The 27789-nt window shown below is 46.4% G+C and overlaps 1 protein-coding gene across 1 annotated transcript; it reads right to left on the bottom strand.

Moving 5' to 3' along the window:
• LOC142310181 (melanoregulin-like) lies at positions 1-27522 on the bottom strand. Its single transcript, XM_075347663.1, has 5 exons — positions 27406-27522; positions 15011-15170; positions 9986-10076; positions 6303-6469; positions 1-2640 (listed from the first exon to the last, which is right to left on the bottom strand). Exons 1-5 carry the CDS (start codon positions 27483-27485, stop codon positions 2419-2421), a joined length of 720 nt encoding a protein of 239 aa, XP_075203778.1. The 5' UTR covers positions 27486-27522; the 3' UTR covers positions 1-2418.
• Positions 27523-27789: the final 267 nt, after the last annotated feature.

Below are 27789 nucleotides of genomic sequence, written 5' to 3'. Positions count from 1 at the left end.
GATGTCTGTGCAAATGATTCCTCAACATGTTGGAAAGGCATTTTGGCAGATGGTTATTATTGACAGGTGGTGCCACTGCATAAAGTATTACAAGAACCTGAAATTGCATCTGTGGAATGTCCAAACAAATGTAACCCCCTACCCTTTCCGGACAAACAAAATGGAGCTGCTAAGTTTATGTTTTATAACAGGACTGTTAGAGGTTTGATCCAGTATTAAAAAAAGGTCTTTTATTTTCCAGAAACACAAAAAGTGTAGTTTTGTTTATGTGCTGTGTATGGAATTGCAACTTAATGCCACTAATTTGAATGGGAGTAATACTATGCAATCAATGGACATGACCGGTATATGTTGTAGAAAAACAAGAGACCAGACATCCATGAAACTTGATCTGAGTACAAATCGCGATTCATTGACTGTCCATGGGTCTCCCGAATCAGACTAGACAGCCCCATGCAAGCCAAAAAGGCTGCCAGGCTCAGCTCAGCAGACCATTGGACAGTCCATATTCAGACTGAGTCTCGTGGACATCTGCATGAGCCATAAGGCTCATAGTCTACATCTATAATAGAATACCACAGTTCTGAATAGAGTAGGGTATTTCTTGATGGACAATATGGCTGCTGCCAATGTGTGTTGCAGGTAGGTGCACTTTAATCTTGACTATGACAAGGAATAATTCTGCTTATTACTTTATTGAAGTGGTCATGTAGACAGAAACACAATGGAGAAGGATAATGAATGTTAAAATACCGCTGGAGTGGCGAAAAACTGAAAGCGTAGCGGAGTTGAAGTATTTGTAAAGGAATGGCACTATGTAGGGGAAATCTGAAAATGGGCGATAGCACTCTGTGGAGTTCTAGATTCTGGAAATCATCAGGCACTTAGATTTTTTTTTAACTCCATCAACAGCATATATTTTCCTTACACAGCAAATTTCGTAAAACATTTTTATGCAGCTCTCTTTCTGACAAAGCTTAGTGTAGTATTCATATGACCTCATTATACACACCACAGGGTTTGTCACCATTGTACTTTCCTGGGATCCTAACGTTATACCACAGCACCAAAGCTGGCTAACTCAACCCTTTGGCTCAAACTACCAAATTAATGTAATTTTTTTCCGCAGAGTGGGATATTAATAAAAAAATAATCACATTAAAACATATAACAACTTGACAAAATACAAAAATGTTATAAAAGAACAGTCACTTTTGAAGTATTTTGGCCTAAAAAGTTATCTTCAAAATAAACACATGTTCAGATCTTAAAGAGGTTGTCCACTACTCTAACATGGATAGCCTACAATTAGGATAGGTCACTAATGTCTGATCGGTGGCCTACAGCTCTCTGCACCCCTACCGATCTGCTGTTCTCGGTACCTGTGGCAGCCGGAATTACACAATTACAGAGTTGTACATCCCAGCTCCGTCTACTGTACTACTGTATAGTGGTCGTGGCCGGGTAATGCGCATCCGCCCCTTACGCAAATCAATATGGGGGCGGATGTGCAGTACCCAACCGCATCCGCAATTCTGTGAACAGAGCTGTACAGCTCCGTAATTGTGCATTTTCGGCCACCACCGACTCCGAGGATAGCTGATTGGCAGGGATGCTGGGTTTTTAGGTGGCTTTACACACTGCAACATCGCAAACGACATCGCTGTAACGTCACCGATTTTGTGACGTAATAGCGACCTCCCCAGCGACATTGCAGTGCGTGAAACACATCAGCGACCTGGCCCCTGCTGTGAAGTTGCTGATCGCTACAAATCGTTCAGGACCATTCTTTGGTCCTTTGTTTCCCGCTGTGCAGCATGATCGCTAGAAAGTCTCAGTGTGTAAAGGGGACTTTACAGCGACTTCGTTAGCGACTTCCCTTTCAAAAAGCTGCTTTACAACGTCCCCAATGACTAGCTAGGTGGTTCTGCAGGTCCGGATCGCTGTTGCGTCGTTGGCCAGGTCTGCCTGTTTGACAGCTCACCAGCGACTCACCAGAGACTTTGTAGCGATTCCGGCCAGGTTGAGATCGCTGGTGGGATCGCTAGAAAGTCTCAGTGTGTAAAGGGGCCTTTTCACTGCCACAGATCAGACATTGATGACCTTTCCTAAGGATAGGCAAACAATGTTAAAGGAGTGGACAACCTCTTTAATGTAAGACATTGTTCAGCATCAAGGTATGCTGGGAGCTATATTCTCATAAAAGCTGCTGTCCTGCAGAATGCTCACCTCTGGTGTAGGAGAATGATTTTATTTAAAGGGTGAAAACATCTATATAAATAGTATGATTGAATAGGAGGAAGTGAGCATTCTTGGAATAGGATAAGCTAAGTAATGCCAAAGGGGGCTATAGAAAAGATGAGAAAATAAAGCTGAGGACAATAGGTAAAAGATGGAGGCTGACATTGGCTTCAACTATTATTCAATGAGATTGACCAGAAAACTATCTTCATCCACCTCAACGTATTCCTCTTCCTCCTTGTCTCCACCATTTTCCTCCGTCTCCTTGCCCGGGCTCACCAGGACAGCAGAGCCAGGCTCAACACTCTCCTTCTCACTGCTGTCCAAGATCTCAGGGGGGTAAAACCGTCTTGCAATAGATACAAACTCTGTTCCCATGTCAAGAACTATGAGCCGGTCCTGAAAAACATTAGGTTCCTGTGTTATAAATAAATGGTGTCACCTTTATGGACTCTATAGTGTTACGCTCTCCTTAACAAAAAAATATAGGGGCTTCCTCATCCTCATCAGTGCTAACAGATCTCTGTGAAATGAAACACTCCAGAGCTGACATTTAACACTTGTAATTAGTGTCTGTTCTGTCACCACTTACAGCAAATCACACAATCCAGAACATTGTGTGACAAGCCTGAGGGAAGATAGTGGTGGAGGGGGGAATGGAGGGACCTTTCAATGAAGACCATAAATCCAACTCCTCCTGCACTACAGAGATTCACCATGTCAGATATGGATATTTTGTTACTGTACATACTGTTCAAAATCCTTGGCTGAATAGTTATTCAGAGAGAGAGCCAGGGTTAGACATTGTTCTCATTATTGATACGGAGATGTTTTATTGGGTGCTACACAAATCTCACGAGTTCCATCAGAAACTAATACGAATGTTATATGGTATATTAATTATGTACTGTACTTATAAAATGTATCACATATTAATATTCTCTCACCTCCAACAGCCCCTATATATAATATGTAATATAGATAAACTGCTGGAAGGGTCACCGAACATCATCGTCTGTCTGCAGGTCTTCTACAGTAAACTACATAGAGTGGTAAGACATGTGGAGTGTGTTACAGGGGGGTGAGCAGAGATGTCATATTGGCATGAACTGACAAAATACCAGCAAGGAGGTCAAGGCAAATATCAAATATATTGATTTAGTTTTATTAGAGGTTCCTGAAATTAATCACAAGTTCTAAATTATGGAGAAAGGAAGAAGGCATCATCTTCTGGTTGACAAACTCAAGTTGTGTTGGCTCCAGCCTGATATCTAAATAATGAAGGAATCGGTGGTCTCTCCTCCACCAATGGGTTTGGTTGACAATCTAATGCAGTGATCCCCAACATTTCTTACCTTGAGAGTCACATTCAGCTCTGAGAGAAGGTCATGAGCCAAATCCAGAGGCCCCTCTCAATAGTGAAATCCAGCTCCTGCCTTCCCCACAGTAGTGACACCCAGAACCCCCATTATTAGTATAATGACAAGCAAAGTTTCCCATAGAGGTATACTTGTAATCAGGGGTTCAGACCTTACCCTCATTTGGTATTCTTGCATCAAGCACTCCCACCACATTATCACATGCAGCTTTAAACACCCCCTCTATCTGGCAGTATCATCCTACGTCCATCTTACCATTTTGTTAAAGGGGTTTTCCCATTAATAAAGTTCATATTAATCAATAGATCTTGAAATAAAAATAAGTTCCACAATTGGATGTGATACATTTTTCCTGTGCTGAGATAATCTTTTTCTTTCCAACTGCAAGGCCACTATATGTGCATTTAGATCTCCTCTTCTGTTTGGGGCCACTCAGAAAAGTCACCCTCTGGAGATCTGCTCTAGCTGTTTGCTAGACCTGGTACTAATGCACTAAGTTGACAGATAGCCACAAGCAACACATCATGATCTGATGAGCCACAAGTGGCTCCCAAGACACAGGTTGGGGATCCCTGACCTAATGTGTATGGAATTGAAAGTCAACTGATCATCAGGGAAGGCATGTCCAATTTCATACCGACGATTGCATTGTTCTACCATAGGTAAGCCACCAGGAGAAAGTCTGTCAGGGATTTCTCATAGAATGAGCTGTATATGGGAGATAGCTAAGATGGTTAAACAGCTATCTAATACAAATGGCCAGCTTAAAGGGAACCTGTCAGGTCCAATATGCACCCACAACCACGAGCAGTTCTGGGTGCATATTGCTAATCCCTGCCTAACCGTCCCTTCATCTGGTAGCATAGATAAAGAGATCTTTAGAAAAAGTATTTCTAAAGATCTTTTATTGTATGCTAATGAGTGCGGGGACTAGTCCCAAGATCGTTGCTTCCCTCTTTGGTTAGCCCCATTAGCATGTTAGTACGTCCCTTTTGGTGTGCTAACATGCTAATGAATATGCAAAATCAAACGATGATCTCACTCACTTCTCCGCTGCCATTGCCACCTGATGCTGGATTTCAGCTCAGTGAACATGATTCCGGACTTCCGGTCATGCGCACTACTTCAGTTTGAAGCCGAGGCACGTACACCTGGCTTCATAGTGCGCATGACCAAACCTCCGGTGTCATGTGCACTGAGCCGAAATCCAGCGTCGGGCGGCGATGGCAGCAGGGATATGAGTGAGATCATCCTCTGACGCTGCACATTCATTAGCATGTTACCACAGGAGCGTGCTAACATGCTAATGGGGCCCGACTAGCAAGGGAAGCAACGCTCATTAGCATACGATAAAAGAAATAGAAATACTTTTTCTAAAGATCTCTTTATCTATGCTAGTGTATACAGGGACAGTTAGGCAGGTAATAGCAATATGCACCCAGAATTGCTCGTGGTTCTGGGTGCATATTGCACCTGACAGGATTCCTTTAAATCTTTGATGTTGTAGGTTATAAGGGATTGTGGAAATCTTTAAGGCCACGTCTCACTAAGCAACATCGCTGCTGAGGCACGACTTTTGTGACTTAGCAGCGATGTTGCTAGCGATGTTGCTGTGTGTGACATCCAGCAACGACCTGGCCCCTGCTGTGAGGTCGTTGGTTGTTGCTGAATGTCCTGGGCCATTTTTTAGTTGTTGCTTTCCCGCTGTGAAGCGCACATCGCTGTGTGTGACAGCGAGAGAGCAACAACTGAATGTGCAGTGAGCAGGGAGCCAGCTTCTGCAGACGCTGGTAACCAATGTAAATATCGGGTAACCAAGAAGCCCTTGCCTTGGTTACCCGATATTTACCTTCGTTACCAGCGTCCGCCGCTCTCACGCTGTCAGTGCCGGCTCCCTGCACACATAGCCAGACTACACATCGGGTAATTAACCCGATGTGTACTCTGGCTAGGAGTGCAGAGAGCCAGCGCTAAGCGGTGTGCGCTGGTAACCAAGGTAAATATCGGGTTGGTTACCCGATATTTACCTTAGTTACCAAGCGCAGCATCGCTTCCACGCGTCGCTGCTGGCTGGGGGCTGGTCACTGGTTGCTGATGAGATCTGCCTGTTTGACAGCTCACCAGCAACCCGTGCAGCGACGCTCCAGCGATCCCTGCCAGGTCAGGTTGCTGGTGGGATCGCTGGAGCGTCGCTTAAGGCCCCTTTACACACTGCAACATCGCAAACGACATCGCTGTAACGTCACCGGTTTTGTGATGTTATAGCGACCTCCCCAGCGACATTGCAGTGTGTGAAACACATCAGCGACCTGGCCCCTGCTGTGGGGTTGCTGATCACTACACATCTCTCAGGACCATTCTTTGGTCCTTTGTTTCCCGCTGTGCAGCATGATCGCTAGAAAGTTTCAGTGTGTAAAGGGACCTTTACAGCGACTTCGTTAGCGACTTCCCTTTCAAAAAGCTGCTTTACAACGTCCCCAATGACTAGCTAGGTCGTTCTGCAGGTCCGTATCGCTGTTGCGTCGTTTTCCAGGTTTGCCTGTTTGACAGCTCACCAGCGACTTACCAGAGACTTTGTAGCGATCCCGGCCAGGTTGGGATCACTGGTGGGATTGCTAGAAAGTCTCAGTGTGTAAAGGGGCCTTTAGTGTGACGGTACCTTTAGTCTTCTATTTGATTTACCAGAACAAATAGATATCTCTCAGGAGGTTGAAGGCTGTGCTGTTCAAATATGCTGGTCTCCTCGGCTAACAGGTTGAGCAGACGACGAGCCTCTGTGGGGTCCCGCATACTATTGTAGGAGTGGTTGGAGGTCACAGTGAGCAAAGAATCTGCTTCATTATAAAAACCTGGGGGTGAAAGACAGAATCTGAGGTGACACTGGAAAAATAAGAGTATATTCACACTAATCCAGTGAAAGAAATGCAAAGTTTATAGCATTGACTCACCAACTGGCTTCCATAAGATATCCTGCACGGGCTTGGCCCCCAGTTGGCACATGCAATTCCAAATGCACTGTTGTCCATCATAGGGAATAGAACTTTCTAACTTTATTTCCAATGTAAAGGAAAATCCAAAGTGCAAATATCCACATAATGTGACACATACTGTTTACGTGTTTCAGGCGTATTCAACACTCTAAATCGTAGCATCATCGCTACGTAGCATCGTTGTATAAATGCAAAACATGGAAGCCGTGATTCACACTTTATTTGAATATTTGTACATTGGATTTTAGTTTAAATTAGAAATAAATTTAGAAAGTTTTGACAAAGGTGCTTTTTGGAAGTGATTAATTCAGAGAAAAACACAGGGAAATTTGCAAATGGCTTCCAGTGAAGATATCTGATAAAAAGTAATCACTAGAGGCTGTGTAACAGTGGCACACTATGACTATCCCGTTCCTACTCTTCAAGACAACAATCATATCAATGTATTGTCATGTTGTGTGTGGTGTGTAGAATGTCTTGTGTCTTTTGTTAATATTGTATTGTGTGAATTGTAATGTAATGTGAAATATTGTGATGTGATCCTGTGAGATGTAAAGTTGACGGTGTAATGTATAATGTATAGATTATAAGACACTATTTTTTCTTTCTCCCAAAATTGGGGGTAAAATGGGGATTTGCAGTGCCACATGGGGCAGGTAGTTAACCTACTCGTTGCCGGGCCGTTGAGGGTCAGGTCAGGCGATGTCACAGGTGGCCTTGCCAAGTTCCGTTGCCCCGAGGCGTGCAGTAAAAGGAAGGGGAAGCGGGGTGTTTGGGAAAGTTTGTCGTGACACCACCTGTGGTATGCTGCCAGGGATTAGCCGCCGCTTCAGGGTTCCTTGCTGGGGCTGGTGGTAGTGCAGCTCGGGTGTGATCACTGCCCACAGGTGGAGTGGACTCCAGGAGGATGGTGGAGGTTGTAGTGGTGCAATGGGGTGCAGGGCTGGGACGCCGACACAAACTGGATGACACAAGTTGGTAGTTTCCTCTTTACATCTACTAGTCAGGTGTTATGGTCCAGGTTTACAGTGGTCCGGTCAGCCCAGAAGCAGCGTGGATCTCTCCTTGCATGGCGGATTGGAGGCCTTCCTTAATGCGCTCTTTGTGGGAGCTGCTGCGGCCTGGAGCAGCACAGCGTCCCCTTCTCTCTCCTCACTTGAAGATGACTGTCCCCTGTGACGGGCAGCGTGAACCGGTTATGGGACCCGCTTGTATTACTGTGATCCCGGGTTCTGTATTGCTGCTGCGTCTTGGAACTGAGATGGGCCAGGAAATGTAGAATCTCTTGCCCTCCAGGTTTTTCTACTGGGCCGTTTGCACTCAGTAACCGAGGATCTCGGTGTCCTGTCCTAGTGCTCGGTCCTGGAAAGCTCACACAGAAGCTCTCAAACAGCGACCACTCTTTCTCCTCACCAACAGTGTTCTGCCTCACTTCCTGCCTGTTCACTGTAACCCTTCCCTCAGGTCAGCATGTACAGAGAGACTCCCTTCAAATCATGTTTTGAGCTCCCCCTGCTGGCCTGGAGTAGGAGATGTTGCATGTAATGTTCCTGACAAGGAGAGGTCCCCACGCTGCCTCCAAGTATTGCATTGATCCTGGTGAGGAGAACAACGCCACTGTGGCTTACATGACCACTGGGGTGCCACAGTTGCGTCTTATAGGCTGGATGCAGCTTACTGGGGTGCAGTCAAGCAGGGTCACAGGAGGCAGGGCTGCCGCTGCAGGAAGCTGCTGGTGGCATGAGTGGGGCGATGCTGCGGGCCCTGGGCTGGGAGGAGGGGGTGTTCTCGCAGTGCTCGCAGGTGATCTCCTGGCAACGGACGCGATGGACTTCAGGAACGTGGCACTAGAGACGGCGCATGTGCGGATTGAGAATTCAGCTCTCTGACATCTCAATCTGCATATGCGCCACCTCTGGTGCCATTTTTCTAAAGTCAATCGCTGGGAGATCAATGGTGTCTGCCTTGCGCCACTACTAAACCCCCTCCTCCATCCCCATCAGCTGCTGCCGTCTTCCTGTAACCCCACAACCCCCGCAGTAAACTACATTCGGCCTATAAGATGGACTATAAGACTACAAGATGAACCTCCCATTTTAATATTCAAAAATTCTTTTATATTTTTCTTCTCTAAATTTGGGATGAATCTTATGGTCCAGTGCATCTTATAGTCCGAAAAATACAGTATATGGTTAGTAAGGAAGTTGAGCTGAAAGCGAAAATGACGGTTCTTTCAAATAGAGTCAGTGAAGGTCTAGTGAGCGAATGTGACAGATGTTTAGTCAGTCGGTCGTAAAGGTCACACACAGTGGGTGGTTTTTGGCAACAGACGAAAGGATACAGAAGGAAAGATAGTGTGAACCTTGACTATGGCTGGAGACGCAGAGTGTGAACAGCGTTGTAACTAGAGACTGATCCTCGCACGGAGTGGCCCCAGATTATAGGAGCCAGAGGATAGAATCCTAGCAGCCAGCCCCTTAAACTGTCAAGGTAATGGGTGACTTCTACTGGTGCAGGACTCTAGTTGCCTGGCCCCTTAACTGTCTAGGAATCTGGTTAACTCATCTGGCGTGTGAGCGTAGTCAAACCAACCAAGCGTGTCTCACTAGATGTTCGGGAGTGCAATACTTTACTCCAGTCATTATAAGACCACTAAGGAAACTGGACTGGGGATTGGAGAAAGGAACGTGATTCTCATGGTGCATGCTCTAGTGCTGGACTGGATTGAACTGGGACTCACGACTCAGGAAGATCGAACACAACAGGGAAGTTCAGCTGTGCTCGCTATCTGGAGTGTAAAGTTGTGAATGAGAATGAAACGTACAGTAAAAAGTTGTGGTTTAAAGTGAATAGTTGGTCTCCTTGTGAGTTTCAGTTCTCATCTGGTCCTAAGCAGCCAATGTCAGCGGTATTATGTAGCCTGCATGGGTTTGCAGCCCACACGGCAAAAGTCCACACACCCAGCCATCACCAGGCATTTAATATAGCATGCCATGGTGTCCGGAGTCAAACCATCGTCCAGGACTACCATGCCACTCTACCACTGGGTGTATAGAGACTGGAGGGTGATAAGGTTTTGTTGTCACAGGACCACCAGGAGAAGAAAGTATAGTACCATACTTTTCTTTTTTTATTGCATCTGTACATATATATTCTGCAATAGAAACTACTAGAATTGGATTTTTTTTTGCAGATTTTGACCTCCCCTACTCCCCTACTCCATTGAACTCAGTGGGTACCATCCATCATCTGCAGCCAAACTGCAGCAATCTGGACAGCCCATCATGGAGTCTATAAGCAATGTGTAAGGCTTTTTTTCATGTATCTAGATTACCAAATATATTTACAAGGTTCAACCAGTAATCATTGGCTCACCTAGATTTTCCAGAAGAGCCCTCCAACGATCCTTCACATCTTTCCGTACCTGTCTGTGGGCGCTGATATCAAAACTCAGCCGGCGGTAACCCTGATTAAGAGATGGAAAATCACAGGCAACTTGTATAGAGATACAACACTATTCATCTTCTTCACCTGTCTCCCTCAGCATACTAGCATACTAGCCATTGCTGACTTCAAAGCTCATGTATCTTTTCCTGTCATCCGAGGTCTGTACACTTAGCCTATAATCGTTCATCATATTTCCAATGATTTTCACAGTGACCTCAATATTCAAAATCTGAATATCTTAATTCCCATTTATATGCAATTATCAGCCCAAAAACTAACTATACAACTATGAGTAATTTTTATTTCCAACTTTTTTTTAAGTAAAGTCTTTCTTGTTCATTATCTTAAAGGATCACTCCAGGGCTGGAGGGGTGCTTAAAATCTAAAGCCCGCTTTACACGCAACAAGATATCTTACGATGTGTCGGCGGGGTCACGTCGTAAGTGACGCACATCCGGCATAGTTAGGTATCTTGTAGTGTGTGACAGCGACGTGCAATTGCGATTGAACGAAAAACCGCTCATTGCACGCACATCGCTCATTCCTGACGAATTGAACGTCAGGTTGTTCATCGTACCTGGGGTAGCACACATTGCAGTGTGTGACACCCCAGGAACGATAAACAGATCTCACCTGCCTCCTGCGGCTCCCGGCCCACAATGCGGAAGGAAGGAGGTGGGCGGGATGTTTACGTCCCGCTCAGCTGCGCCCCTCCGCTTCTATTGGCCGGCTGCCGCGTGACGTCGATGTGACGCCGAACGTCCCTCCCACTCCAGGAAGTGGACGTTCGCCGCCCACATCGAGGTCGTATGGAAGGTAAGTACGTGTGACGGGGGTTAATCGTTTGTGCGGCACGTTCAACAAATTGAACGTGCTGCACATACGATGGGGGCGTTGCGAATCGCATACGATATCGTATGCAAAATTTCAACGTGTAAAGCAGGCTTAAGTCTCCTATCTCGTGTCTCCGGTCTTAGGCTGGAGTCACACTATCGTACAGCACTGGATGCGATATGCTAATGATACTTGGCTCAAAAGCTGCTGTGAGCGTGTCATTCTAGTGTGCTCCGATTCTCTTGGATGCGACAACTGGAGCAAAGGTGCAGAGAAGAAGGAGAATTTAATTTTTCCATCTTCTCCATTGCCTATCTCTGCATATACAGTCATATGAAAAAGTTTGGGCACCCCTATTAATGCTAACCTTTTTTCTTTATAACAATTTGGGTTTTTGCAACAGCTATTTCAGTTTCATATATCTAATAACTGATGGACTCAGTAATATTTCTGGATTCAAATGAGGTTTATTGTACTAACAGAAAATGTGCAATCCGCATTTAAACAAAGTTTGACCGGTGCAAAAGTATGGGCACCTCAACATAAAAGTGACATTAATATTTTGTAGATCCTCCTTTTGCAAAAATAACAGCCTCTAGTCGCTTCCTTTAGCTTTTAATGAGTTCCTGGATCCTAGATGAAGGTATATTTGACCATTCCTGTTTACAAAACAATTCCAGTTCAGTTAAGTTTGATGGTCGCCGAGCATGGACAGCACGCTTCAAATCATTCCACAAATGTTCAATGATATTCAGGTCTGGGGACTGGGATGGCTATTCCAGAACATTGTAATTGTTCCTCTGCATGAATGCCTGAGTAGATTTGGAGCGGTGTTTTGGATCATTGCTGAAATATCCATCCCCTGCGTAACTTCAACTTTATCACTGATTCTTGCACATTATTGCCAAGAATCTGCTGATACTGAGTTGAATCCATGCGACCCTCAACTTTAACAAGATTCCCGCTGCCGGCATTGGCCACACAGCCCCAAAGCACGATAGAACCTCCACCAAATTTTACTGTGGGTAGCAAGTGCTTTTCTTGGAATGCCGTATTTTTTTGCCTCCATGCAGAACGTCTTTTTGTATGACCAAACAACTCAATCTTTGTTTCATCAGTCCACAGGACCTTCTTCCAAAATGTAACTGGCTTGTCCAAATGTGCTTTTGCATTCCTCAGGCGACTCTGTTTGTGGCGTGCTTGCAGAAACGGCTTCTTTCGCATCACTCTCCCATACAGCTTCTCCTTGTGCAACGTGCGCTGTATTGTTGACCGATGCACATTGACACCATCTGCAGCAAGATGAAGCTGCAGGTCTTTGGAGGTGGTCTGTGGATTGTCCTTGACTGTTCTCACCATTCTTCTTCTCTGCCTTTCTGATATTTTTCTTGCCCTGCCACTTTTGGGCTTAATAAGAACTGTACCTGTGTTCTTCCATTTCCTTACTATGTTCCTCACAGTGGAAACTGACAGTTTAAATCTCTGAGACAACTTTTTGTATCCTTCCCCTGAACAACTATGTTGAATAATCTTTGTTTTCAGATAATTTGAGAGTTGTTTTGAGGAGCCCATGATGCCACTCTTCATAGGAGATTCAAATAGGAGAACAACTTGCAAGTGGCCACCTTAAATACCTTTTCTCATGATTGGATACACCTGCCTATGAAGTTCAAAGCTCAATGAGGTTACAAAACCAATTTAGTGCTTTAGTAAGTCAGTAAAAAGTAGTTAGGAGTGTTCAAATCAAGAAATTGATAAGGGTGCCCATACTTTTGCACCGGTCAAATTTTGTTTAAATGCAAATTGCACATTTTCTGTTAGTACAATAAACCTCATATCAATCCAGAAATATTAGTCAGTCCATCATTTATTAGATATATGAAACAGAAATAGCTGTTGCAAAAACCCAATTTGTTATATAGAAAAAAGGTAGGGGTGCCCAAACTTTTTCATATGACTGTATATCGGACTGGACTCGGATGACATCAGTGCAGTCCGATATTTCTCACGCACCCATAGACTTGTATCTGAGACACGTTGCGAATCCCAGCATGCTGCGATTTTTTTCATCAGTTCGTTTAGAGCTGAAGAAAAACTCACAGATGAGCTGCAGCATTGACTAACATTGGTCCAAGTGCAATACGGGATTTTCTCACATTGCACTCATCCTAATGTTAGTGATCCCTTATACTCACCCTCCAGACGACTTCACCCTTTTTTGGTTTCATTTTGGTTCCGCTGCTCCATCTTGTGCCCGTAACTTCTGACTGGCTGGAAGGCAGAAGTTACGTCACAAGTTCTCAAAATATATCTATGAAAGCCATAACAAGGATGCATTGAGTTGTGAAATTCAGCACGCTCCATGAAACACTGGTGCTGTGGCAGGTCATGAATCACCGGAGACCGACCGGAGCGAACCTGGAAGAAGATGAAGACAGCGGGAGGGGACCTAGATTTAAAGCAACACTCCAGTGGCGTAATAAAAAATTACTTTAGTGGCGATTAAAGAAGACTTTTTGCCAGGTCACAAAACGTACAGTTTTTGCTCTTAATTTATTCCTGCTGCTCCAGTAAGTTTGCAATTTTTTGGGTAAATCTGCCAGATGGTTTCAGAGAAATGGGCCTTTTTATTTAGTGTTTATTTTTGTTGTCTTTACAAGGGGACATTGTTCCCCGAATTCTATGGGTGCCTGTCTTTAGGCTGTGAGTCACGCCCCAAATCATAAAATTAGTACTAAATAAGAACGCAAAATAGGAAGATTCATCTCTCTGGTACTGTATGGCAGATTTAAGGAAAAAAAAGCCATATTCTGGAGAGGAATTGGGAATAAAATGAGAACAAAAATCGGCCACTTTTGAATTGGTGACATGTCCTCTTTAAAGGGTTTGTCCAGTCAAAAATGAGACGTCTGCAGTCACTCTATGTGACTGAAGACTTGTGAATCTTCATATGGCTTGCACTGTACGCTGTAGGGATTCTCCAATGTCAGAGACAGTAAAGACAGTCATATGGCCAAAAGTATATGCTATGCAAACTCCTGCCCAGAGTCCGACTAGATGGACGGCGTCGCTCAATACACTTGCATTGAACCAGGCTGCGCCAATCTAGTTGGATTTTAGCCGGGAATATGCATATCTCATGCTCGCGCCATTTTTGACCAGAAAACCTCTTTAAGACCAAGCATTTCTGAGTAAGGGTAGGTTCACATGACTGTTCTCTCTCAAGCCAAGAAAAATGGTCAGATTATTGGGACCAGAGTGGTATCAATTTTTCTTGACGGTGTAGAGAAAAAAAAAGTTTCTCCACCTTCTCCATTATGTCAGTTCGTTATGATGTCCAATGTTTTTCACAGACCAATAGACATACATTGCTGATTTTGATCTGACACTTCAAACTTCAAATTTTGACATGTCACCAGTTTTCTCCTCAGACCACTTGGTTCAAGGAAATAAATAGGACATGTGAACAGCCGCATGGAATATCATAGGTCTGAGTGCTATACCTGAGACCACGGAGAAAATTAGTCGTGTGTTTGAGTCATAATATTGCTTAAAGCAGATTTCTGCATTTTACCATCATGTTATTTTCAGATCCAACATTCTGAAATGATTTCTTAATAGGTCTACATTAAAGGTCAGAGTTCCATTTTTCTGGCTTAGAGCTCCAAATCTATTGCATAGAAATAGCACTAAAAGTAGTTTGGGGGGAGGGGTCTTCTCAAAGAAGACTGACAGTATGTATGATAGAAAGGGTGGTCTTTTGTGGAGGCTTCACTGTAATTTCTTTGTTTTGGATTGTTTTGTGATGATCTCACAGTTCACTTTGTTGTTGATGTTGGGAGACTAAAATCTAAAGTTGAAGGGACTGTCCCAACTTTTTGGCAACAATCTTGGCACATTTTGGGATTTCCCAGACCATAGAGCTTTTGCATGTCCTTACCCCCTAAAATTCCCACTCTAGTTTGTCTGTTCCCAGACCAGAAGTTAAACACCATTATTTGCCCAATATCCATAAATATGAAACTAAAGTTCTTCCAGGCCACGTAAAGTCTCCAACTATGGTTGTAAATTGTTGTTCTTTGTTCTGCTGTTCCTTCAGCTTTCGATATTCTTACTGACCTCTGAGCCTCTCCGGGTTCGTGATCGCTTCTGTAGTAAGTTGTACAGCTCTCGATCATCGTCTCTTTCAGTGTGAGACACGTCTTGGGGCTCGTTCCATAAATTTGCCTCTTCTGCTCTTCGACGCTTTACCTCCCGGTCAAAGTACAAGAGTGTATCACTACAATACAAATAGATCCCTGAACACAAATTGTCCCAAGATATGATTAAGAAAACCTCATCTAGGGTGACATTTGACAAGCATCAGCTTTTCCTGAGGAGGTTGTTTGTACCAGACCTTTATGTCACTTGGAAACTTCACCAATACATCACATTCTACATACATATGTCAGGACTCAGGACATCAGATATATATAGCCTTGGGCCAGTAAGTCTTCTAGCAGCTGTGTGTGTAGTCATCTCATTCATGTTACGGTCACTAAGTCAATAGCAACAACTGCAGTACTCACTCTATATAATACAAGTATGTATAGTAAGTGGTGGAACTACAAGAAGAGGGGAATAGTAAAATCAGAGTTGTTATCCTTTTTGTACTGGTAGTAAACGTTCAAGAAGAGGAATCGTCTCTCTAGGAATTAGTGGCACTGTGCTACGTTAGACATCATAGGTAAGAAGTTCAATTTGCCAGTCCATAAAATACAATTGGCAAATTGATTTGCAACTTGTATTGTCAATTTTAAAATAGAGAGGAGCAAATATTAAACCTGGTGACACCCAATTAAGTATTTTGTCCACATACTCAAATTAGGTGAAATAGTTGTCTCATTTTCATATTAGGGGTTATGAGTCGATCGCAGGTTAGACCTCACCATGGGGAATATGCGGGTCCTAGTTTGCTATGTGTTGCTAGTGTTATCTACAAAAAGTTTCCTATTGTACCAAAATACAGGGAGGGCCACGATAACAATACCTGTTTCCTTGTGTTGATAATATAGGACAATGCGGAATGGACCTTATTTATCAGAGTAGATCTTTCTTTGATAACAACCAGTCAGAGATCAGCTTTGATTTGACTAGAGCAGTGAAAAAACCATCGCCCTTGGCTTTCTCTGACAATTAAAGAGGACCAACCACCAGGATTTTTCTATATGAAGTAAAGGCAGTACCATACTGGCACTTAAATGCTGAATCCAGGCATACCTACTGTAGAAAGATCAGATGCTTGGTTGCAGAAATATCTTTAATCAAAGTTTCAGAAAAGTGACTCGCCCACCCCAGGGCTATGGGACACCCGGTGCCGGGCCGGACTAGTCCGGTGGTAGTCAGTGGTGGCTGGGCCCGGCTCCGTGGCCCTGGTGGGTGTCAGTTGAATATGTGGCTTGCTTGTTAATGGTTGTGTTCGTGACGCCACCTGTGGCATGCGGCTATTAAGCCGCCGCTGCTGTGTGAGGCCTCCGGGGTGATGATATAGCAGCAATGGTGGTACTGCTCCCCACAGGTGGAGCGGAGCCCCGGGGACACTGTTAGTGCTTGTGAAAGTCTATGGTGCTGTGTGACTAACACGGTGCAGGGCCGACAGGCGAGGAAAGAACCAGGCACAAACAACAGTCTCTTTACCTTTTCCTCTTTTACTCTGGGAACAGTCCAGTCCTGGGAGACCGTTACAGGTGGTGATGGGGATCCGGTCGGCCTGGAAGTACTTGGGGTGATCTTTCTGGCCAGCTGAGTATGAGGCCTACTCCTGTGCTTTTCTTTGTTATGATAGGACCCTGCTTCTCTGAATCCAGCAATGGCCCTCTTCGCTGCTGGGACCAATGGCACGTCCCTTCCCTCTGTAGGTGGCTGCGCAGGCCCACTCTCTGGTGCTTCTCCGCTGGGGTCCACACCGGGCCCTGATGCTGCAGCTGTACCTTGGATGTGTCTGGGCCAGGGGCTTGCAGCTCCCCTGCCCTTCGGATTCGGCTACCAGGGACGGATTTTATACCCTGGCAACCACAGACTCCGATGTCCGAGTCTCTCTGCTGCCTCTCAGCTACTCCTGCTTCTCTGGGCCAAACTGCTCCAGCTCTAGGCCCCAGATTCACAGGACAGCTCACTCTGTGTCTGTTCACTTCTGCTGCTCCCTACAGACTAACTAACTCCTCCCCCAGGTCAGGCTTAAGGAAGCTCCCTGAAACTTCAGGTTCAGAGCTCCCCCTACTGGCCTGAGGGAGAAACTGCGGTGGATGTTAACTTACTGGCCAGTAGATTTCCCCATTACCTCCAGGCTCAGCATTAACCCTCAGGAGGGCAATGCCGTTGTGGCGACCAGGTCCTAGGGCGCCACACTCCCCCTTAGTTAAATTCAGTACTCCCGGACTGTAGAAACAAAACATAACATGTCATACATTTCATCCCAATATGGGAGGCACATTCTCTTTAACGTTACAATCTTAAACATTTCTATAAGAGTCCAGTGTGGCTCCCTGCCGGGTGTCCATTACACTGCTCCATGGGGGACCCGCCGCGATCAAACCCCCAACGTAGGCTCTGGGCGTGCGTCAGAGCATTGATGACCCCACTCTATGCACGCCGGACGGGTTTTTCTTCAGGGGTGTTTGAGCACACTGGTGCTAACTATGAACAATTTAGGTGTTGGCCACCCATAGTCCAGTGGCCCAATTGTCCATTTTCGCAATCAAAGAAAAAGAAAACATTTTGTACACAACATGACAGACATTTTGCATAACTATTTACACTCTAATAAGTACTCTTTACTTTATACAGTAGACTCCCTATACCTTAGAGGGGGTTGTCCCCGAGTGCTGCGCTGGGACCTACGTAGCTCTGGTGTTTGCCCCTGACTACGTGGTGCGTCTTCTATCTCAGCACTACAGGTGGGCCTAACCCCAATAGGTAAGCGTGATGGTTGCCTTTGTGGTCTAGGAGTCGCCAAGGGTATGACAGGTTCACCACTGACAGGGGGTTGATCCTCCTGTTCCACTGCTGGCGTGTCATCTCGTGCTGGAGCGGACGATTCTTTAGGTGGATCCGGAACCTTTTCTGTTTCTGGCTCGACCAACTGCGGAAACGCCAAAACTGGTACCACTATGGCATTGTTGATTCGGGTCCAAGTTTTGGGGAACTTCCCAAGGATGGTTTGAATCATCTCCCCTTCTTTCTCTTGACTTTGGGGACTTCCTTGTACTCCTTCCATTTCTCTTTGGATTCGGCACCGTTCAGGGCACGCTTTCAGGCGGTCTCGGGAAATTGCTTGACAGGTCTTGCCTTCATCTTTGCTTATGAGGCATACCTTACTATTGTCAAAGTTGGAGGGGATAATGGTGTAGGGCTCGTTTTCCCACTGATCATCCAACTTATGCGTCTTCCGCTTCTTCTTGAGGACTTGTTCTCCAGGTGCTAAGGGAGTTGCTGGGGCTGTTTGATTGTAATGCTGTTCTTGTCTCGTTCTTGCTTGAGACAGGCTCCTTTCCACGCACTCCTGGACCTTACGGTACCGCTGCTGCCGTTCTGCATCCCAATCCTCTATTTCTTGAACCGCCTCAGGCGACACAGTCCCCATCTCAAAGTCTACAGGCAACTTGCCTGGTCTGGCTCGCATCAGGTAAGCGGGGCTGCAGTTGGTCGAATTCACTGGGATGTGGTTGTACAAGTCTACCAGATCTGGCAACTTTTCTGGCCATTGGTTCCTCTCTTCCAGCGGTAGGGTCTTCAGCATATCAATAACCACATGGTTCATTTTCTCGCACAGTCCATTGGTCTGGGGGTGGTACGGTGTGGTTCGAATTTTCTTACAACCGTACATGTTACAGAACTCTTGGAACACTTCAGCCTCGAATGCAGGACCCTGATCCGTCAGTACCCTTTCCGGATAGCCGTGCGGTCGACAAAAGGATGCCTGGAACGCTCTAGCTGCCGTCCTGGCTGTCTGGTCCTTCACAGGCACTACTACCAGGAAACGAGAGTAATGGTCCACAATGGTGAGGGCGTACACATAGCCTGACCGGCTTGGTGTTAACTTCACGTGGTCCAGGGCCACCAACTCCAGGGGCTGCTTCGTGACAATTGGCTGTAGGGGAGACCTTTGGCTGGCATCATCCTTCCGCCTCAAGTTACACGGGCCACAGTCTCGGCACCATTTCTCGATCATCTTTCTCATGTGCACCCAGTAGAACCGATCACGGAGTAAGGCCTCCAACTTCTTCCACCCGAAGTGCCCTGCGTTATCATGATACGCTGCTAGGACCATTGGAGCATCCCTCTGCGGAACCACTATCTGCCAGACAAGTTCATTTGTTCGATAGTTGACATATCTCTTGCAGAGCTTGCCCTGGTAGGTGAACAGTCGTCCCCTCTCCTTCCACAGCTGCTGGGCTTCCTCTGGAGCGTCTGGGCCAAGATGGGTCTCAGCTTGCGCTAGCTTCTCTTTGACCAATCGCACGGCCGGGTCACCATTCTGTGTTTCTTCCCAATTATGGTGGAGTAATGGATTGACCGAGACCTCGTGCTGGTTTAAGCGCTTCACTCCCACAGCATGCTCACACTGTGAAACACCCTGGTGATGGAAAGCCGGTAACTCTATCTCTTCGAGTTCATCCAGGTCTTCTCCAGACTCGGGTAAGTGAGGCATTCTGGACAGCGCATCAGCATTGTTATTCTTCTTGCCAGCCCGATACTTGATGGTAAAGTCAAAGTTAGACAGCCGGGCCATCCATCGCTGTTCCATCGCACCTAACTTGGCTGTTGCCAGGTGTGTCAACGGATTGTTGTCCGTGAAGATGGTAAACTTGGCCGATGCCAGATAGTGCTTGAAGCGTTCAGTCACTGCCCACACAATAGCGAGGAACTCCAGCTTGAAGGAACTGTAGTTTTCTGGATTCCTTTCCGTGGGCCGAAGCTTCCTACTGGCGTACGCTATTACCCTCTCTCTGCCTCCCTGTACCTGGGACAGAACTGCTCCCAGTCCCACGTTGCTGGCGTCTGTGTACAGTATAAACGGTTGGCTGTAGTCAGGGTAGGCCAGAATTTCTTCTCCCGTGAGAGCCCCTTTCAGCCGGACAAAGGATGTTTCCAGTTGGCTGCTCCATTCAAATGGAGGGCTCTGCTTCTTAGCCTGCTTCGGCTGGCCCACCAGGAGATCTTGAAGGGGCGCTGCTATCTTGGTGAACCCATCAATGAACCTTCGGTAGTAGCCCACCAGTCCAAGGAACTGCCGCACCTCCTTCACCGTGGTGGGTCTTGGCCAGTCCTTGATTACCGTGACTTTCTCCGGATCAGGTGCCACGCCTTCTGCGCTGACCACATGACCCAGGTACTGTACCTTTGGCTTCAAGAGGTGACATTTGGACGGCTTGATCTTCAGGCCATATTTCGACAAGGACTCAAACACTTCTGCTAAGTGCTTCAGGTGGTCCTCATAAGTCTTGGAGTAGACTATTACGTCATCCAGGTACAGCAGCACGGTTTCAAAGTTGTGGTGGCCCAAGCAGCACTCCATCAACCTTTGGAATGTCCCTGGGGCGTTGCAGAGCCCGAATGGCATACAATTGAACTCACAGAGACCCATTGGTGTCGTGAATGCAGTCTTCTCCTTGTCCGCCTCTGCCACGGGAACCTGCCAATACCCACTGGTGAGATCCAAGGTGGAGAAATAGTTAGCTGACTTTAAGGCTGTTAGTGACTCCTCTATTCTGGGTAGTGGATAGGCATCTTTATGTGTAATGCGGTTAATTTGCCTGTAATCTACACACATTCTCATTGTACCATCTTTTTTCTTTACGAGCACTAGTGGAGCTGCCCAGGGGCTACAACTATCTCTGATAACCCCAGCCTCCTTCATTTCCCGTAACATTTCCTTGGCACACTGATACTGTGCGGGGGGTACAGGGCGGTATCTTTCTTTAATGGGATGATGATCACCCGTGGGGATTTGATGTTGAACCCCTTTCACCTGCCCAAAATCTAGGGGGTGTTTGCTGAAGACCCGCTCGTACTCCTGTACCACCCGGTAAACCCCATGCTTTTGGTGCGAGGGGGTGGAGTCGGTGCCTACATGTAATTTTTGGCACCAGTCTTCCGGCTGCCCCTTGGAGCCATTGTCTTCCGCCTGGTCGGACGGGATCAAGGGTTCCACTGCTTTAATGGTATTGTTGCTGACAGTGTACAATTTTGCCACAGTGGCATACCGGGGCAATTTGGCCTCCTCCTCCCCACAATTCAGGACACGGACGGGCACTCTCCCCTTGCGGACGTCCGCTACCCCTCTGGCTATCAGGACTCCAGGCCTACTGTCTGAATACATTGGTTCTACCAAGGCATGGTAATCCTGACCCTTGAGGCCTATTGCTGCCCGACACCATATCAACATTTCACTTCTTGGGGGTATTACAATGGGGAGGGGGTCACTTACCCTCACACTGCCAATTTCTCCTCCGGCCAGCTCTACCTGCTGCCTCCTCATCAGGGCTCTGATCTCCCTCTGTAGGACACGCTGCTGCCCGGAGCTGGCAGTTTCAGACGCCTGTTGTAACAAAATTATCACTTCGGCAATACAATTTTCTATCACATTTGTACCAAGAGTTAGCAGTGGGTCAGATTCTTTGCGATCAATATCTACAATTATCATCCCCTGACATGGCAATTCTACCCGCCCCACTTTAATGGTTACTTCTTTGTACCCAATCTGAGGTAAGGGCTGACCATTACTGGCCACAATTGTTAAATCATCATCTGGGCCATGGTCAATGTCTGAATCGGCCCAATATCTTTTGTACAGTTTGTGGGGGATGGTTGTTACCTGGGACCCCGTATCCAGGAGGGCATTCAAAGGGATCCCATCCAGCACAATAGGAAGGACCGGTCGTCCTCCCACATACTTGCTGCGGCTGGGGGTTGAGCCGGGCTTCCTTACACCTGGGGGTCGGCTCCTGGCCCCAGGCTCGGCCCATTTAAAGGACAGCGTCGTGCAATGTGGCCCGCCTGGTTGCAGTTGCGGCAGATCGGTTGTCCTGTTGAATCATACCGGTCTGTGTCTCTGCCTCGGGTCGGCGGAATCCTTCTCTGTCGCATCCATGGGACGTCCTCTGGGCTGGAGGCCAACTCGATTTTCGCAGGCGAGGGGGTCATTTGTAGAGACTGCACGGTCTTGGCAAGGGCAGCCACAGTCTTGGTCAGCTCCTGGACCTGTTGTCTGAGCTCCGCAGTGGGATCCTTATCCAGGGACTGCGCCTCAGCCCCTGCAGTGGCTCGTGTTGCAGGCACCACCCCGGGGTACGTGATAGCAGGAGGCCGGAGGGGTACTGGGTCACTCGGTGTAGATTCTCTCAGTACCCTGATGGCCTGGTCCTTAAACTTGGCAAAGTCCAGAGCAGGGTTCTGCAGGACCAGGATACGCAGCTGGGTCCTGTGGGCATCTGACAGGAGCCCCTCTATGAACTGCTCAGTTAGGAGTTTGTCTTCTTCACGTACACCCTCTGGGTCCACCTGTTTAACTGCTTTCAGGGCCTCTTGCAGGTTTAGGGCATAGTCCCTTATGCTGTCTGTGGCCCGCTGCTTGCACCCAAAGAATCTCATCTTTATCTCTGCTGCGGTGCGAGTGTCAAACGTACTCTTTAGCTTGGCCAGTATCTGGGCTGCTGTCCCTTTATCTGTATCAGGCCATGACTTTGCTTCACGCTGGGCTGCGCCGGCTAGCTGTCCCATTAATATGCCCACCTTCTGGCTCTCAGTCAGCGGATACACCCGGAATAAGCTGTGCAGGCTTTCTCTGAAGTCACTCAAGGTATGGGACTCCCCGGAGTATTGCGGCAGCCATTCTGCTCCCGGTATGTATGGCATGGTGATCGGCATTACCGGCGCTACAGTGGGGGCCGGGGCGACGGCGACTGGGATTGCTTCTGCTGGTGCTGCGGCGTCTCGGGCTATGGCAGCCACCTGCCCTCCCTCTGAGTCGGACATCTTCCTCCCCCTTAGTGAACCTTACCAGGCTCCGTTCACTTTTCAAATTTTCTTCCGGGTCGCGCGGGGTTAACAGCGCTCTGCTCTGATGGCGCGCTCCCTTCGCGCTCTTTGTCAGGCACGCCCCCCTTCTTCCTGCGCTCGGCGAGGCTAATGGCGGCGGTGGTCTGCAGCCAGTACACAGTCTTTTAAGCACAATTCCGGCAGGCGCACAGTACCCGGTGGGACCGGGCACGAAATCCTGTTCGTGACGCCAAAATTGACTCGCCCACCCCAGGGCTATGGGACACCCGGTGCCGGGCCGGACTAGTCCGGTGGTAGTCAGTGGTGGCTGGGCCCGGCTCCGTGGCCCTGGTGGGTGTCAGTTGAATATGTGGCTTGCTTGTTAATGGTTGTGTTCGTGACGCCACCTGTGGCATGCGGCTATTAAGCCGCCGCTGCTGTGTGAGGCCTCCGGGGTGATGATATAGCAGCAATGGTGGTACTGCTCCCCACAGGTGGAGCGGAGCCCCGGGGACACTGTTAGTGCTTGTGAAAGTCTATGGTGCTGTGTGACTAACACGGTGCAGGGCCGACAGGCGAGGAAAGAACCAGGCACAAACAACAGTCTCTTTACCTTTTCCTCTTTTACTCTGGGAACAGTCCAGTCCTGGGAGACCGTTACAGGTGGTGATGGGGATCCGGTCGGCCTGGAAGTACTTGGGGTGATCTTTCTGGCCAGCTGAGTATGAGGCCTACTCCTGTGCTTTTCTTTGTTATGATAGGACCCTGCTTCTCTGAATCCAGCAATGGCCCTCTTCGCTGCTGGGACCAATGGCACGTCCCTTCCCTCTGTAGGTGGCTGCGCAGGCCCACTCTCTGGTGCTTCTCCGCTGGGGTCCACACCGGGCCCTGATGCTGCAGCTGTACCTTGGATGTGTCTGGGCCAGGGGCTTGCAGCTCCCCTGCCCTTCGGATTCGGCTACCAGGGACGGATTTTATACCCTGGCAACCACAGACTCCGATGTCCGAGTCTCTCTGCTGCCTCTCAGCTACTCCTGCTTCTCTGGGCCAAACTGCTCCAGCTCTAGGCCCCAGATTCACAGGACAGCTCACTCTGTGTCTGTTCACTTCTGCTGCTCCCTACAGACTAACTAACTCCTCCCCCAGGTCAGGCTTAAGGAAGCTCCCTGAAACTTCAGGTTCAGAGCTCCCCCTACTGGCCTGAGGGAGAAACTGCGGTGGATGTTAACTTACTGGCCAGTAGATTTCCCCATTACCTCCAGGCTCAGCATTAACCCTCAGGAGGGCAATGCCGTTGTGGCGACCAGGTCCTAGGGCGCCACAAAAGCACTGCACTGTGATTGACAGGTGCAATGGGGATCGGCCTTTTGAGTCAAATTCTCACTGTAAATTCCTTCTCCAGTGTCCTCTATGATGTGCCCCCTTTTCTTTATTTGAATATTGCATCACACCGCCATTGCTGTTGTTGGCGGCTCGTGCGCATTGACAAAGTAATTCTGTCTTCATTAAAATGGCGCCAGATTCCGCACATGCGTGAACCATTATCTCTGGTGCCATTTTATTGGCGACACTGCGATGAATACTATGAGAGGCATTGGCGCGTGGCCCTGCTTGTTGTCTTCACCGCAGAGTCATTCATAAAATGGCACCGGAGATCGCGGTTTGTGCACGCGCTGACTTGGTTGCCATTTTAATGAAGACACAATTACCGTGTCAATGCGCACGAGCTGCGAACAGTAATGGCAGTGCAGCGCAATATTCAAAAAAAGAAAAGGGAGCACATCAATCAAAGTGTAGTGTATTTCTGCAACTTTAATTAAAGATATTTCTGCAACCAAGCATCGGATCTTTCTATAACAGGTATGCCTGGATTCAGCATCTTAGAGCCTGTATGGCACTGTCTTTAGTTCATATTGCAAAATCCTGGTGGTTGGTTCTCTTTAAGTGGTACTGTTTCTGTGGCAGATTGTAGTATTATGTGTCCAACGTGCCATATCCAACGTGTGATAGTGAAAAGGAGTAATAGGGAGTTGTCAGAAACACACTATAGAAATCAAATTGGCATATATACAATAAATATAGTAATAATAATAGTAATACTCACAAAGTGTAAGGCCGACTCTTGGTAAGGGAACAATGCAACAAGAAGAAGCAAAAAAAAACAAACCGAGATATGGTCTGGTCACAAATATACAAAATTTTATTTGGTAAAGAGTACTGAACAGATGAGCAGCGGAACAACTAAGCAGGAAAAAGAAAGGCAGTAACCAGTAAAAGTAATAATAAGAATATTAGACAATATAAAATGGAAAAAGAGAGGGACTGAACATGCATAGTGATACAAAAAATCATTTAATATATGAAGTATGTATATTGCTACAGGATACTTGATCACTACATGAATACCAAGTAGATAGATATCAAAATGGAACTGTAAATATAGAAGTGTAAGAGGTAAGTAACTCACTATATGCTAAGGTAAAGATACAACATGATCCACTTATGAATGGAATGAACAACAAGCACAAGCTCTACTGAAACTCATATATCACGTGCAATGTGGGAAAGCCATATATCGAGTATAACCACAATATGCAAGGTGTAAATGACAAGGTAAGTAGAATAAATTAATAGAATGTCAGTAATAAATGTCAAAATTACACCATGCATATACAGATGGATAAGTCCAGAAGGTAAGTAAATGACTATATAGAAAAGTGTAAATGCAATCTAACCTACATGAATAGAGTGAGTATCAATAGCAGGCTCAAAAAAGTAAAGTGCTGCAGATTCAAACATCCATTATAGAGTGGGTGAATTTACCTAAAGCATGATACACACACCGGTCACCAAAATGTGTGCCAACCTGGGCGCACGTTTCGCATGCTTCATCAGGGAGTCCTGCTTAGTTGTAGATCCACTGCTCATCTATTCAGTACTCTGTACCAAATAAAATTTAGTTTATTCTCTTCTTCTTGTCACAGAAACACATTATTCTGCTAGTCATTTTTTGTAACTTCCTGTTCCAATATAAGATGGAAAATAGGTTTTACGCTAATGCCTCAGTCCATTTGATTTTCTTGTGCTTCACATCGGGCTTTGCAAGTAGGGCGGCATGCTTCCATGTAATTAACTTTCTAGGCCTATTTAAGGCCTCCAAAGGCTTACACATGGGTCTTGGAATTGCACGACGTGCTAGTAATTCTTTTAATCGTCTGTGCACAGTCCACAATCATCAGGACATCTGTGATTCTTTCATGAGTTACTTGCCTGCGGTATCCAGTAACCTTGCTCACCTACTTTCCAGTATCGCAACCTTCCTGCAGGTCCAGGATGTCTTTCTGGCTTGTCTGCAGCTTGCTAGGTATGCAAGCTTTTTGTTTTTACAGAGTTCTCCCTGTGACCTGTCACCAGTCTTCTAGGACCCCTTCTACATATCCGCTTGTGGTTTTCAGGATGTCTTCCTGGTTGTGTGCAGCTTCCATGGTATTAGATTTGCTTGTTACACCAGAGTTTTGTCTGCTACCTGTCTGTGTATCCATGATGCCACCTGCTGTCCTAGGACTTCAGTTTGTCTGCAATCACCAGTAACCCTGTTACCTGTCTGCAGACTTCAGTCTGCCCAAGGTCTTCAGTAACTTGGTTATCTTCCTGTGGTTTTAATCAACAGACCTTGGAATAAAAATTAAGTTCCACATTTGGATGAATTAAAAAAAAATATTCCTGTGCTGATATAATCTTATAAATGTGCCCCTGCTATGTGCTGTGCAATGGCCGTATCTGACTGTACATGGATCTGATCCTACCACATCTCCCGAACAGGGAAAGAAGCAAAAGAGAGTATATATAGACAGGACAGCATGGGATCACAGATGCTACCTTCTGTGAGGTAAAACATTTCCTTGCCTGTTTAAAAACTAGTTTACCTCACAGAAAGTATCAGCCTCAAAGAAAGAATCCCATGTTGTCTAATCAATACACTATTTTCCTTCCTCCCCTGCCCAGGAGCTGTGGCATGTGCAGACCATGTTCCTGTTTAGTCAGACACAGCTGTTACACAGTACATAGCAGGGACAGCTTTATAAGATTGCAAAATGGATCACAGCTACTCATAACCCATTTTAGTCTGCGCAAGATCCATAGTGGAGAACCACAAAGTATATGGACAAAAATGAGAAGTAAAATCTTGAATACCTCCATACATTTTAGATGTAGGTAAATAAGGTTACAGTATATACCCAATAGTGACACTGACATCACATTGAACACCAAAGAAATTTCAATGTCTGGATTACTTATGTTGTTTTAAAAAGAGAAGGAGGGACAGGAAATTCTGTGACTTGTAGTACACCAACAACTACACAGGCTGAATTTCATATGTGTGGTACTTGCTATTTTAGAATAAACCTTAATAAGTCATATACAAGACACAGTAGAAGCATATATTGGTATACATTAGACAAAATCAGAAATACTATGCAATAATCATAGGTTACCTGATTAATGGGCTCTTCTCTGGGGCCTCGTCCTGGCAGCAGCAACAAAGAAAGCGATAAAAGGTCCTCCGCTCTGCCATGCTGGGGGTCAAGACTGCATGGCACAGGAATGGTAGGATGGGGGTCTTAGCATGGGTGGTGTTAATATACAAAAAATTCACTGTAATTGGGATGAAAGAACAAGAGAGTCACATGGGCATCAGCACAACTATAAGCCTCCAGCTAAAAAGCGTGATAAGTAGGGGCTAGCTATGAAGACACCTCCTATCATTACCCAGTATGAGGATGAAAAGCAGAGGAATATTTTGTTTTGGAGACTATTGAGAGGGGTTAATTTGTGAGGGTCATTATAGGGACTAAAATCTTATTGTTTGGGATCCCATA

Source organism: Anomaloglossus baeobatrachus, chromosome 5 (genome assembly GCF_048569485.1).
Source record: "Anomaloglossus baeobatrachus isolate aAnoBae1 chromosome 5, aAnoBae1.hap1, whole genome shotgun sequence".
NCBI classification, from domain to species: Eukaryota; Metazoa; Chordata; class Amphibia; order Anura; family Aromobatidae; genus Anomaloglossus; species Anomaloglossus baeobatrachus.
The sequence above is the reverse complement of the archived record's forward strand: the minus strand, read 5'-3'. Positions and strand labels throughout refer to the sequence as shown.

Coding starts and splice junctions, on each gene's coding strand:
- LOC142310181 (XM_075347663.1), bottom strand. CDS start 27,485: ATGGCAGAGCGGAGGACCTTTTATCGCTTTCTTTGTTGCTGCTGCCAG. Junction 15,171..27,405: donor GAGAAGAGCCCATTAATCAG/GTAACCTATGAT, acceptor TTTGTATTGTAG/TGATACACTCTTGTACTTTG. Junction 10,077..15,010: donor GAACCCGGAGAGGCTCAGAG/GTCAGTAAGAAT, acceptor TCTCTTAATCAG/GGTTACCGCCGGCTGAGTTT.